Below are 13,902 nucleotides of genomic sequence, written 5' to 3'. Positions count from 1 at the left end.
GTATAAATTATTAGACACTGAGAATCAGCTGATTGTAAAATCTGGTGATGAGAAAATGAACATATTAGGATCCTAAATGACAAGAAATCAAAGACAAATAGGGAGGAAAGAAGAAAAGATGTGGATGTCCTGGTCTGCACTTACCATCCGAATAAGAAGCAACAAGAGGGCTTCCCTGGTGGCACAGTGGTTGGGAGTCCGCCTGCCAATGCAGGGGACACGGGTTCGTGCCCCGGTCCGGGAGGATCCCACATGCCATGGAGCGGCTGGGCCCGTGAGCCATGGCCACTGGGCCTGCGTGTCCGGAGCCTGTGCTCTGCAACGGGAGAGGCCACAACAGAGAGAGGCCTGCGTACCGCAAAAAAAAAAAAAAAAAAGCAACAAGAGAAAATTCATTCATGCAGCCAACAAATTTTAGTGAACACCTATGACTTGTCAGGTACTATTTTAGGTGCTGGGAAATAGAGGGGTGAACAAGTGAGATAAACTTCTTGTTTTCATGGACCTTGCATTCCAGTGGGAAGAGAGACAGACAATAAAGAAGCAAAAGAAGAAGATAATGTGAAATTACGAGGTTGTTGTTTTTTTTAATATAGAAATTTATTTATTTATTTATTTATGGCTGCTTTGGGTCTTCGTTGCTGCACGTGGGCTTTTCTCTAGTTGTGGCAAGTGGGAGCTACTCTTCATTGCGGTGCACGGGCTACTCATTGCCGTGGCTTCTCTTGTTGCGGAGCACGGGCTCTAGGCACGCGGGCTTCAGCAGTTGTTGTGGCTCACGGGCTTCACTGCTCCGTGGCACGTGGGATCTTCCCAGACCAGGGCAGATTCTTAACCACTGCGCCACCAGGGAAGCCCGATAATGTGAAACTGTGTCAAAGCTTTGAAACACAAACCAGGATGAGGGGATGGCATGTGATCCAAGGTGCTGTCTTATACGGGGCCAGTGGAATGGCGGTGCCAGCTCCTACTGGCTCCAATTACATGGATCTCTTCCCAACTCCAGTGATGCTACAAATCAGTCTCCCCTCCGCCAGAGCCCGCTGTTAAGCCTTTAGCAGCACACCACCAGATGAGAAGGTCTTTCTGAAGAGACACTAAGGAGAGGAGTCAATCCTGTGACCATCCTGGCGGAGTGCAGGGGGTGTGGGGGGGGGGGGGAGGCAGAGAAAAAGCAAGACCAGAGGCCCCAAAGCAGAATTCACAGGAAACTCAGCAAGACATGGTGCTGTGCTTCAAAATGAGAACAGAATTATTTTGTTACAGAGCTGTTGTAATATATTCCAACTGGTCAAAATAAACACACAATGTCAAAACAAAACCCAGAAAGGCACAAAAGAACTATATTCAATTGTATGTGGTCCTAAGTCCCTCATTACGGTGAGGGGAAGGGTCTGGTGGTAGTGTTGTGGTTTTTATTTTTTATTTTATTTTTGTGTGTGTGTGTGGTTTTTAAATTGTGACTTATTTATTGCCTCCATTCTGTCTATAAAAAAAGTGGAGGGACAGTTTGGTTCCTGGGTAATTTGCAAAGCCACAAAATTCACTTACAAAAATATGTAAGTGTGACCTATAATATTACCAGTTTGGGAAACTACAATCACACCCTTCTAAACTTTTGGAGTCTGGGCTATTCAGGGAATCTTAGCATTTTAGGAGCGCAAAAGATCTAAAAGGATACATCCACTTATTTTAGGTATGAAGAAAGGCCTAAAGGGGTGACTCACCAGAGATGACAGCACTAGTGGCCAAGCTTGTTCTAGAACACAGATCACCTGCCCCACTCGATGCCATATTTTCAATGCAGTCTATACCCTAGGGCAGTGGTGCTCAAAATTGAGCATGCATGAGAGTCTCCTTGTTAAAAACACGGCACAGGCTCCACCCTCCTGAGTTTAGGTATCAGTAGGGCTGAGGCCCGGGAATCTGCATGTTTAACCAGTTCCCAGGTGATGTAAATACCACTGGTCTGGGGAGCCTACTTTGAGACCCACTGACCCAGGAACTAGAAGCATGGGTTTTGAAATCCAACACGGCTGAGTTCCAGCTCTACTTCAGCCACTTGTATGACCCTTGGAAAAGCCACCCACACTCTCTGGACCTCAGTTTCTGACACGTTGAGTCCAGTTGGGAGGAATAAAGAACAAAATACCCATAAAGCACTAGCTTAGCCAAGGGCCTGGCACTTCCTAAACCAAGCGCTCAAAAAATACTAGCTATATCCTAGAGCTAAGCTTCCTTAACTGTAGTAGTTCCCCCTTATCTGCTGTTTTGCTTTCTGTGATTTCAGTTACTCACAGTCAACCATGGTCTGAAAATATTAAATAGAACATTCCAGAAATACACGATTTAGACGTTTTAAATTGTACACCAATAGCAGGATGAAATTTCCCGCCTTCCCCCTCTGTCCTGCCCAGGACATGAACCATCCCTTTGTCCAGGGTATCCTGCCCATTGGTTACTTAGTAGCTCAGTTATCAAATTGACTATCCAGGTACCACAGTGCTTGTGTTCAAGCGACGCTTATTTTACTCAGTAATGACCCCAAAGCACAGGAGGAGTGATGCTGGCAGTTCGGATCTGCCCAAGAGAAGCCGTAAAGTGCTTCCTTGAAGTGAAAAGGTGAATGTTCTCGACTTAATAAAATCATATGCTGTGGATGCTAAGATCTACAGTAAGAATGAATTTTCTATCTGTGAAATTGTGAGAAGGAAAAAGAAATATGTGCTAGCTTTGCTGTCATACTTAAAACTGCACAAGTTGTAGCCATAGTGCATGATAAGTGCTTAGTTAAGATGGAAAAGGCAATAAATTTGTACAGTAAGATATCCAGAGAGAGGGAGACCACATTCCCATGACTTTTATTATACTACATAGTTATAATTTGTTCTATCTCATGTTGTGTTTAATCTCTTACTGTGCCTGATTTGGAACGTATCACCCACAGATAAGAGGGGATTACTGTACTTTTCCTCTTTTCCACATACACTAGAATGGCTAAAGTTCAAAAGACAGACCAGATCAAAGATCGGCAAAGATGTGGCAGAACTGGCACATTTACGGCAGCTTTAGTCATAATAGATGAAAAAATAAACAGTCCAAATGTCCATTGACAAGCAAAAATAGAAACAATCTGGTATATGTATGCAATGGAATACTACTCAACGATACAAAACAACCATGATACACACAATATGCGAAAAAGGCCAGACACAGAAGAGTACACACTGCATTATTTCATTTATATGAATTTCAATGACAGGCAAGATTAATCCATGGTGAGAAGAATCAGTCAATGCCTCTGGAAGAGGTGGGGGAAATTGACTAGAAAGGGACAGGAGGGAAATTTCTGGGGTGATGGAAGTGCTCTGTATCTTGCTTTGGGTGAAGCTAACATGAGCATATACATTTGTCAAAACCCATCAAACTATATACTTAAGATCTGCACATTTTATTCCAGGTAAATATATACCTATAGTATATATAGTACATATATATGCTTTATTATATATGTAAAGTAACATATTTTATATAACATATATACGTATTTGTACATTCTTATTAGGCACTTTTGTGACGAAAGGCTGTCCTCTCCATTTAAAATGGACCAACTCTAACCTGGTAGATCCATTTAGCTTGAGTCTTTCACAATCCAGTCCTGCTTCACATAATACCACTTGCTACAGACTACTTCGGTCTGTGCATCTTTTCAGAGAGTTGCCATGCAACAGAAACAGCAGAATCTTCTCCCACAAGAAGACCATGACATTTTCATACAGACAGCACCCAGAGTGACCCGTGTCCCTGGTAGTGGCTAGTTCAAGGTGCAGACAACACAAAAGTAACATTTTTCCTTTACCATGTACCAAGTAGAAGCCTAGCTAATATGATTAAAACACAGTAATGAAAGCACAGGAAGAGCAATTTCGTAGCATAATTTAAATCTTATTCTCAGCATAAAAGAGAAGGCTGGTGAAATGCTTTCTAGTGCCGTCTTTCTGTAATGAAGATGTTAGAAGAGCTACCTGTGCCTGTGTAATCATTACAGGAAATAGTAGCTTTTACACTATGGTGGATTCCAGGCCATTCAAGCGTCCCCATCTATATCTTTATTCTATCCCATTACAAGAAGAACAAGTAGATTTGCCTACACATATACACACACACACATTCTATGAGCATTCCTACGTAGCTACAGTTTCCTTCGAACCCAGAGGTACCTGATTCCAAACACACTTTGTTAGATGACCAACCCTTCCGGACTGCCATGAGGAGGTGGCCCTGGGACGATGCCTCCCAATCTTTGGTAACTGATGGAGGGAGGCTCAGCCCCATGCAGTAGCTTGCACACTGAGAACAAGCCCCCACTGGACCCATTAGACACCAGGAGACCCCTGCACAGGACACGCAGGAACTCCTGCCTGTCCTTCCACCAGCCCTTTCTCCAAAATGCCCCTGCACGGCGACCAGCAGCTGATCCCATCAAATGCTACAGTATTTTCTCTACAGTTCTATCAAGTCCTAATAATCCAGGTACTGGTATTAACTTCATAATTCAGGTTCCTGACACTAAAAGCTAGACTTAGAAATAAATAACTGCCCCAATTCACTTTAAACATAACAATAATAGCTAATCTTTATTGAGCACTTACTATGTGCCAGGCACTGTTCTGCACTCTTTGTGCTTATTAGTTTATGTGACACAAGAAAGCCAGTTTACAGATGAGGGAGGACACATTCTCAAGTGAGGCAAGGTGATGGACCTCAACCAAAGCTGGGGAGATGTGCAATGAATGAGCCACAGTCTCTCCCTTCAATGATCTTACCACCTTGTATGGAAATGAGGGGAGGGAACTAACATAGCTCAAAGTAAGTAAAAAACTACAAGATACACCTTTAGGGGAGTCCAGAGGAAGAAGGATTTGTTCATCTGGGCAGGATGCCTGAGGGCTTCTTGGAGGAGGTGTGCAAGCGCACAATGAGGACATAAATGGAAGGAGCTTTCCATAACCGTCAGTCCCTCGGCTCCCAAAGCTACCAAAAGACCCAGCCCTTCTCCCCGTCCCCCTCCTCCGTTTCATCTGGAACGGGCCTGTTTCCAAAAGAGGACTAGCTCAGCCCAACCCTTCTTTCCTCTGACACATTCCTCCAGCTGCTGCTTGCCCTTCCAAGCCCGCGCAGGCACATATGGGAACTTTTCACCAGGGCTCAACCTGGTGCTTTCACGGGGAAGAACCTGCGTCATGGTGCACGGTCATACAAGGGCTCCCTTTAAGGGAGTCCAGTCCTTCTCTATTGGACTGTATCACGGACAGCCCCATGCCTGCACCAAACTAAGAAGTAAGGGACTCCCCGCCCCCACCAGCAGCCATCATAAAGGTCATCACTCCTCTCCAGGCTTCTGAGAGATGAATTTGCTTCCACTCCCTCCTCTCCAGGGTGCTCCTCGGGGCTCCCATGGTCATTTCCCCACCTCTTCCTCCTCAGTGCTTAAGGCTCTGCAACAAGGGCTCAAACCCTCACTCTTGGCATCTGTGTGACCTTGGACAAGTAACTGAACCAACATCAGTCCCAGTTTCCTTATCTGTAACATAGGGTTTATAAGAACAACTCGGTCTCAGAACTGTTGTCAATCAGAACAAGATAGTGCAAGGAAAGCATTTTACATAGAGCCTGGCACGTAGTAAGCTAACAAGAAAGAGCAGCTATCATCATCACAGGGATGATGATGGTCTTAGTGATGGTGATGGTGGTGATGTTGGTGGCAGTATAAACTTGGGCTTCAGTAGCACTGAAATACCCTCTCCATTCTCTCCCCCCACCGCCACCCACGAGCCTGGGACCGGGCCACACGGTCGAGACACATGCGTCATCCTGCTGTGGGGTGAATGCAGGATATTCAGACGGCGGGCTTTGGAACTGCCAGGCGGTGATGCCCGGACCCACCTGGGCAGTCGCGGGTGACGCTAAGTTTCTGATGGAGGAGGCCCAACAACCAAAGACCCTCACCTCCTTCGTACCCATTCTCCAGGTCTGGAAACAGACAAGTGGCCAAAGAACGCAGCAACTGCGCCTGCTGCAACACTCGCCCAGGGAGTCAGGAGAGCGTCTACGTTGCCCCTGCCAACTCTCCTCCAGGTGCAGGCAAGCTGTGCTGCACTTGGTGGCGGAGATAACAGGTTGGCAAACCAGGCCTGGGAAAAATCTCCACGCTTCCCCGCGCAAACCCAAGCCCCTCTTCCCAATGCAGGTGAGCAAACCACCCACAACCTCTCAACAACTTTGTATTTCACTATCACAGGGCGCACGGCCTCAACTTCCCCGCTAAGCCGCATTCGCAGGAGGAAAGCGGGAAATCGAGTTGGGGGGCGGGGGGAGCCTCCGCAGGCCGATCCCCTTTTCTGGGGGCGCCTCCGGGAGGCGCATCCCGTCTTACCTTGTCTGACGGCTTTGAAGGTGACGGCCTCCTTGCAGCTGTCGATAACTCCCAGTATGTCATAGCGGGGTAAACCGGACACCCGGATCCCCTGCACCTCCAGAAGCAGCTCCCCCTCGCCCAGCCGAGGGCCCTGGCCGCCGCCGGGAAGCCCCGCCGCCTCGGCCGCCGCCACCGCTCCGACATACGGAAACTCTCCGTTCTCCGCGCCCCCCAGCACCGTCACCCCCAGCTCGCCCTGGGGTCCCCGCTTCACGGTGAATTCGTGAACCCTGCTAGTCCAGTGGTTCTTCTTCTGGATCACTTTCGACATGATGACTTACGCCCCTCCACCCCCCCCAAAAAAAATAACAATAAAATGAGAGACAGGTGCCTTCCACAGCACAAGCCCCCAAGCCCACGCTGGTTCAAGGGAGAGACATCTCCCCCCAAATAACGCAACGGGAGAGAGAAACTTGGCAGACTCGCTCCCTGCACACACTCGCGCACTCAAGCCATCATAAAACAAACTTTCCGGGCTTCCCCGCGAGCCCTGCACAGGCGCCCGCGAGCTTTGTTTGCATTCCGGTGCTTCTAGGTCCACGTTCCGGCGCCTGACCGTGCTCTCCGGGACCAGAGTCCACTCTGCGCCGCTTGGGTTATTTTTTTCCTTCCTTCCTTTCTTTCTTGCCTCTTAGAAATGCGGCGTGTCCTCTTTGCCTCCCGCCTGGCTCGCCTTTCCTCGCTGGCGGGCTGTTACTGAGGGTTAGGGGAAGCCCTTCCAGCCAGTTCCTGGGAGCCCTGGATACGCGGTTGCGGAGCGCGGCGGGAGGTGGGGGTGCGGGGGGGGGCGGGGGAGAGGGACAGGAGGGAAGTGCCTGCGTCCCCTTTAAGCAGATACAAAGGCTCGGCTTGTTTTGTTACAGTTCATTCTATTCCGCGCCGCCAAGCGCAGCGGCCGGCCTGAGGAGACGCGCGCGCATGCGCCCCGCGGCCGCCTGCCGGCCGGCCCGCCCCACCCCGCCTTCCCGAAGGGAGAGATTCCAATGTGCTTCCCGTTGGGTCCTAAAGCCGACCTCCCAGAAGCAGGCAATTTCCCCCCCCGCCCCGCTTCACACACCCCTCTTATTCCTCCTTTTCTTTCAGTGCCCACGCCTCGGCAAATCCCTTTGGGAGTTTGCGGGATGCGCAAGTGTTTTCCTCCAACCGTTTGCAACTTTTGAAAACATGGGCAATCTGGCTTTGGCATTTTAAAACCGTTTCAAACAGGTGGGGGTTGGGGAGCCTCATACACTCACCCTGGCGCTCACAGTCACGCACACACGCACGCACTCACGCCGCCCTAAGCTTCCTTACCGCCCTCGGCCAGTGGCTGGCCCCGCTGTCGGTCACCGAGCCCGCACTGTCTGCCGCACCCCCACCCGCCCCCGGCCGCATTTCCCTATAATACGCAGTACCCGACCCTGAAGCTTCTGTCCGCCTGCACAAAGCCCTGGGGTTCGTCCTGGAGCGGGGTCTGCCCGTGGGTCTGCGATCCTGTGGAGGGGGACCGTGAGTGTACCCCGGGTCCCCTAACTGGGATCCCTGGGAGAGTCACACGCTCACACACACACACACACATACACCCTTAAACTTTGGGGCCAACTTTTTTGGACACGGGAAAACTATAGGTGAGGGAAAGAAGCCAAAAAGCAAGAGGGGGTTCGGGTCTTCAACCGAAAAGGGGTCTAGTTCTTTAACTCCCTCGCTGGGAGAGACTTCTGGAGCCAGGCATCTGTCTCGGGCTCAAGTTCCTGGCTGAGCTGGGCAGCCTTTGGACCCGCCCCAGGGCCAGGAGATAAGGATCACTTCTGGGTCTGGGATCTGCACCCGAGTCCTGGCGCCCGCGGGGGCTTGGGCGCGGCAGCCACCTCTCGGAATTCGCAGACCCGGGGGCTGAGGTAGAGCCAGTTTCTCTCCTTGCTAGGTTTCGGAACGTGCTCGGGGGCTGCGGACAGAAAGAATACCCTGCACCGGCAAGGCTGCACTCCCCACATACTCCCCAACTGGCCTGGGCGATAGTCTCCCAAGCATTTTCTTTCCCTCAGTGATTTATAACTTGTTTATTCATCTTTGGTCACAGGAGAGATTTCAAGCGCTAAATAAGGGAGGTGAGTGTAAAGGACTCAGAAAGAATGCGGTGCTGCAGAGGTCACGGTTGAGAGCCGGGCTCTGGGGGTTAGGTTCCCACCGGTCCAATCTCTGTGTGACCTTGACCAAGCGCCGGGACCCCTCAGAGCCTTCGTTTCTCCCTTGTTAAGTAAGTATAACAATACCTCACAAGATTCTTGGGAGTATTACAGGGAGAACACTTGTAAAATGGTATATAATAAAAACTTAGTAGTATTAGTAGTAATAGTAGTAGTTGGAAAAATTAGGAATCATTTGGGGTTTCAAGTTAGATGATGATGATAATTCCTCCTCTCCTTTCTAAAACTTAAAATATATAAGCGTACATTTAAATATTTTAAAGCGCTGTTTGTAGGGTGCTATTCTAAGCCAATAAAAATAAAAGAAGCTGGGCTTCCCTGGTGGCGCAGTGGTTGAGAGTCTGCCTGCCGATGCAGGGGACACGGGTTCGTGCCCCGGTCCGGGAAGATTCCACATGCCGCGGAGCGGCTAGAGGGAAACTTTGTCTTCAGACTCTTTTCCTGGAAGATACCCATTTGTTTCCAACTTGACTGAATCAAGATGAGTGTGAAATTCAAAAGGTTCATTCCCAAACCCAAGCACAGATCCAGCCAGTCAGAATCTTAGGGATGGGTTCTATCATCTGGACTTCTAAGGTTCCCCTGAAGTGGTGCTGGTATACAACATGAAGACCACAAGTCTAGCATCTTGATTCCCGAGCATTTTTTACATCACAGACCCTTTTAGGAGAAGAAATCTGTGGTCCGCATCTTCCCGTAGAGTGTAAACTCCAGGAGGGCAGTGAAGTTTGGTTTACTGATGCATTTGCAGTTCCTCGAACAGTGCCTGGTACCTGGTTAATGCTCAAGTATTTGGTGAGTGAATCCTTCCCCCCAAATGCACATTTTTGTGTAACACCTTAGACTGAAATCACAGATTCCCCTACAAATCACCAGTAAGCTTGACCTTGTATGTTCCTCGCTTCCGCAGCCCGTATTCTAGGATTGCTTACCAAGAATTCCCCCACCTGCCTCCAATCACTGGTCCCCTACCTCCTACCTCACTCCCACCTGGAGGAGTCCAAAGGATGGGCAAGACCAAGTGGTTTGCGATTCCTCCCACTTGCAGAGCACCATCTTCCCTCTCCAGGATTCCACGTGTTTCTGAGGCTGAGAAGAGGAAAGGACTTGGAATTTAGCCCACTTCCGATTTTAGATGTGGAATAACCCCCCAAAAAAGAAGGGATACCTAAGGGTACAGACAGCAGGGTGGAGAGAGGTATAGAGAGACATATTATAACCCAGGAACATAAAAAGAAGTAATTTGAACCTCCAATGCAGCTATGACTGTCAGTTTTTCCAGACATTAAGTTTATGATATTCCCAGGCTCTCTGCTCCTCCTCTGACACTCTGTCTACTCTGTTTCTCCTGGTCCAGTTCCTGTGTCCCAGATTGGAAACAACTTCAAGGCAGAAATCATATCTATCCTTTTCCAACCTTTGAATCCTCAGCACCTAAACCCATGCCTTGAGGGGAGTGTGCATCATACACACTTAATGAATGAATGCATGGATTAAGTGTGATCTTAAACTGGATAATATATGGCCTTTGACATGAAGCCCATTTAGATTCGGTGGCTAGAACCGATTTATAGATTGTTATTTTGAAAGAGCTTATAGTTATCTTGGAGTATATTTTGCTTGAATAGATGTAAAGTGGGATCCTAGTGTTCTGGCTTCTCTCACTTACGTTATGACTTTGACAATACATTCCAGTGGACAAAATAATGCCATAAAATATCTAACTTGGAGGTTTACCATGTGTGCCAGGATAATTATGTGCATTATTTTATGTAATCACTACAACAATCGTGTGAGGTAGGTATGTCCTTGACTTCCATGAATGACCTTCATTTTACAATTGAGGAAAGTGAAGCTAGGCAAGTAAAGAAACTTGCTGAAGAGCTTGGAAGTGATAAAGCTAAGATGTGAACCCAGAGGCACGAACCAAAGCCCATTCTCAGAACCACTGCACTCTGAAGGTGTAGGATGTGGCCATCCACCATCTAGCATATTTGGGTACCAGCATTCTTTGGCTCCTGAATCTGCCACATAGTGTGTGCACATCAATTAAGTCACCCTGCTATCTCTTCCCTTGAAACTGAAGGAATACAGTGTTCCACTCCAGAATCCAATCTCCAGTTCCCCTTCTGTAGGCTCTGAAGATCGAATAATTTACTGTAATGTAAAGAGGATTAATTTGCAAACATTTCTAAAGTGTTTGGAGATCTGTGGGCTCCGGTACAGGCGACGTGCCAAATGGCCTTATACTGTTATTGCGGAAGCATTTCAACAATGAACTCTTAATAAACACAGTGGATCGAGATAAGTAAACTGTGACACAATAAACTCTGCACAGATTATGATTTAATTTTCATATAGCTAGTTCAACTAAAGGGAAGAAAAAAATCCACAAATATAAATTGTACATTGCTTTTCTTTCACAAATAACATTTCCTTTCAAAGTTTTCTAGTTGTGAGTAAAGAAATCATTATTGTAGTCTAAAGTGGTAACTTACCTCCTTTTTCTGAAAATGAGAAGATGGGAGATAAATTCGTTGGTGTGGGGCAAAAGAGGACATGAAAATTGGTTATCTTTTAGTTTCTGAAGAATGCCGTTGAGGAGTATGTTATAGATATCAAGGTAAATATTTCGTATTCAAGAAACGTAACTGACGCCAAACTGGTAATTTAGAGCAGAAGATCAACAAAGGAGGTTAAAGCCCTTAGTTCAGATTGAAGGAAACAGACAGTGAGGGCAACTTTCCACGTCATCTCCTGGAGGGGCTTTTATGATTCGCTTGATAACTTGTTCTTTTCCTCACAGGGAGGCAGATGGGTTTTTTCTGACCACGGTACCCCTTCCTTTAGTCCTTTCAGCTAGGCAAGAATAAATAAAATGTTAATTCTTGTGACCTTTCAAGACATCACATGTGAACTATTATTTTAGTACCCCAGAGGAGGAAGAGAGTTTAATCCTGGCTAATGTTCTGGTTCACTTCCTGGGAAACAAATGAATATTGGTAACTGGAAGATTTGAAATTCGATGTTGGGGGCGAGAAAGCAAGAGAAACCGAAGAATTTATCGTGGGAATCTCTCCTAAAATTTCCAAAATGTTCAGCCGTAATGTAGCATATCATCCTACATAATTCCACTGAACATATACCTCATGATATTGTTAAGTCCTTGAGAACAGGGTGTTTGCATTTTCTTCTCAATAGATATTTGTATCTCTTTTATTTCCTCTCCCACCAACTCTATGAAAATATAGTAATTGGAACATGGTAGATGCTTAAATAATACAGGATTTTATTATTGAAGGTGTTCACTCACTATATGTCTTCTTCTTTATTGTATGTTGTTTTTTTTTTTTTTTTTTTTTTGCGGTACGCGGGCCTCTCACTGTTGTGGCCTCTCCCGTTGCGGAGCTCAGGCTCCGGACGCGCAGGCTCAGCGGCCATGGCTCACGGGCCCAGCCACTCCCGGACCGGGGCACAAACCCACGTCCCCTGCATCGGCAGGCGGACTCTCAACCACTGCGCCACCAGGGAAGCCCTTATTGTATGTTTTTAACAATTTATTGCACGGAAACTGAGAGAGAAGGAAAATACACGTTGAAATCAAAGATGGAATGCCCATATTTTTAAAAATACCCTAATAATGTAAGTTGTTGCAGAACAATTTTAAAAATAGGTAACTAAAAAGGCAACATTAAATTTAGTTATTCAAAATTGTATTACCACAAGGGACTTCCCTGGCGGTCCAGTGGTTAAGACTCCACACTTCCAATGCAGGGGGCCTGGGTTCGATCCCTGTTTGGGGAACTAAGATCCTACCTGCCCTGGGGCGTGGCCAAAAAAAAAAATTGTATTACCACAAGGTAAGCAGTTTCTACGTTTGGGTGTATCTCCTCCTGGACTTTGGTCAATACAAATATATACACACGCACGCAATCTACTTTCTTAAGTTGTCTCTCTGTCTCCCTCTCTCCCCATTTGGAATTTACAGTTAATTTGTGGAATAAAATAATCCTTTATACCTTTTATTACTTACCAATATACCCTCAATTTTCTATTTGTTAAATGTAAACCTCTATTGATCACTTTTCTTAGCTCAATAATATTCTATTCTTTGAATGTTCCAAGATGTATTAAACCAATGCCCTATTAATGATCATTTAGGATTCTGAATGGGGCTGAAGTAATTATTTGTATTAGGATGTTTTGGTTGCCAGTGACAGAAACCTAGTTGAACTAGCTTAAGCAAGAAAGGAAATGTATTACTCCATATAACTGGCAAGAGTAGAGATGAAACTAGTTTTCATCAAGGCTGGATGAAGAGGCTCAAGCGATGCCCTCAGCTTTCTCCATCTCTCGGTTATTTTTTCCTCGGTGTTGCCCTCATCCCCTCCTACTACATACAGATTGGCCTTCTCCCGACAGCCGGGAAAGATAGCCACGTGCAACTTACATCATCCAGGTTTAGCAATCCCAAAATAAAGGAGATTTTTCACTGACAGATGGGAAGAGCAATGAGAGAAATTTCAGGCTGTATTAAAGCTTTCAGTTTCAATTGTGGAGACTAGACGGAGTCTGCCTACTTTTCAGTAGCTTTGAGAATAAACACAAGTGAGTCACAGACATGATTGGCTGCCTGATCAAGCCTGGCAGAGTGTGTGGACTTGAGACGACTCGGGGAAACCTCATTAAAATGAGTTCCTATACAAGTTCCGATCGTGGTCGCCTCTTCCACAGTTAACTAAGAGTTCCAAGATTTCAAACGTAGTGTGAGTTTGATTTCAATCGAAGCTGCAGTGGTTGGCCCACACGTTGGTAGCTATTTTGAAGATATTCTGAAGCTGGCAGTAGTGCAGAATTGTACCCTTTACAAGGGAAGCCAGTCAAGTGTTATACGTGTTTAATACAGATGGTTTGTTAAACTACATAACATCAATTTCAAATATTCTGAAATGAATCTTAAATTTTTCTGAAGCTAAACTAAAAAAGAAAATTAAATATTCTAAGATGGCCCATAACAGTTGGTAGATTGTTTTCATTCATTTGTTCATTCAACAGATGTTGATTAAATACTTATTTTGTCAATTCCTCCTAGGCACTGATGGTACAGCACTAAAAGACACGCTATTTTATTTGCTGGAAGAGGCTTACCTCCTACTTGAATACTCATTGGATACTGAGACAAGAAAACATACCAGTTCAATAGTGTTGGGTAAGTCCAATGCCAGGGAACCTAGGGTG

The 13,902-nt window shown here is 46.4% G+C and overlaps 1 protein-coding gene and 1 long non-coding RNA gene across 26 annotated transcripts in view; one reads left to right on the top strand and one right to left on the bottom strand.

The window, feature by feature from the left end:
• The window catches only part of MAGI1 (membrane associated guanylate kinase, WW and PDZ domain containing 1), a 617,182-nt gene extending 609,857 nt beyond the window's left edge, over window positions 1-7,325 (bottom strand). For all 25 annotated transcript variants that reach the window (XM_033424840.2, XM_033424841.2, XM_033424843.2 and 22 more), the window contains exon 1: window positions 6,437-7,325. In XM_033424840.2, coding sequence (XP_033280731.1) covers window positions 6,437-6,749 — 313 coding nt within the window. In that variant the 5' untranslated portion in view covers window positions 6,750-7,325. The remainder of the gene's footprint in view (window positions 1-6,436) is intronic.
• Window positions 3,756-13,902, top strand: part of LOC117200704 (uncharacterized) — a 178,514-nt gene continuing 168,367 nt past the window's right edge. The window contains exons 1-2 of the long non-coding RNA XR_004482362.2: window positions 3,756-6,250; window positions 13,757-13,873. This is a non-coding gene — a long non-coding RNA (uncharacterized LOC117200704). The remainder of the gene's footprint in view (window positions 6,251-13,756; window positions 13,874-13,902) is intronic.

Source organism: Orcinus orca, chromosome 10 (assembly GCF_937001465.1).
Source record: "Orcinus orca chromosome 10, mOrcOrc1.1, whole genome shotgun sequence".
NCBI classification, from domain to species: Eukaryota; Metazoa; Chordata; class Mammalia; order Artiodactyla; family Delphinidae; genus Orcinus; species Orcinus orca.
Note: the sequence above shows the minus strand (reverse complement) of the source record. Positions and strands in the feature narration are given on the sequence as shown.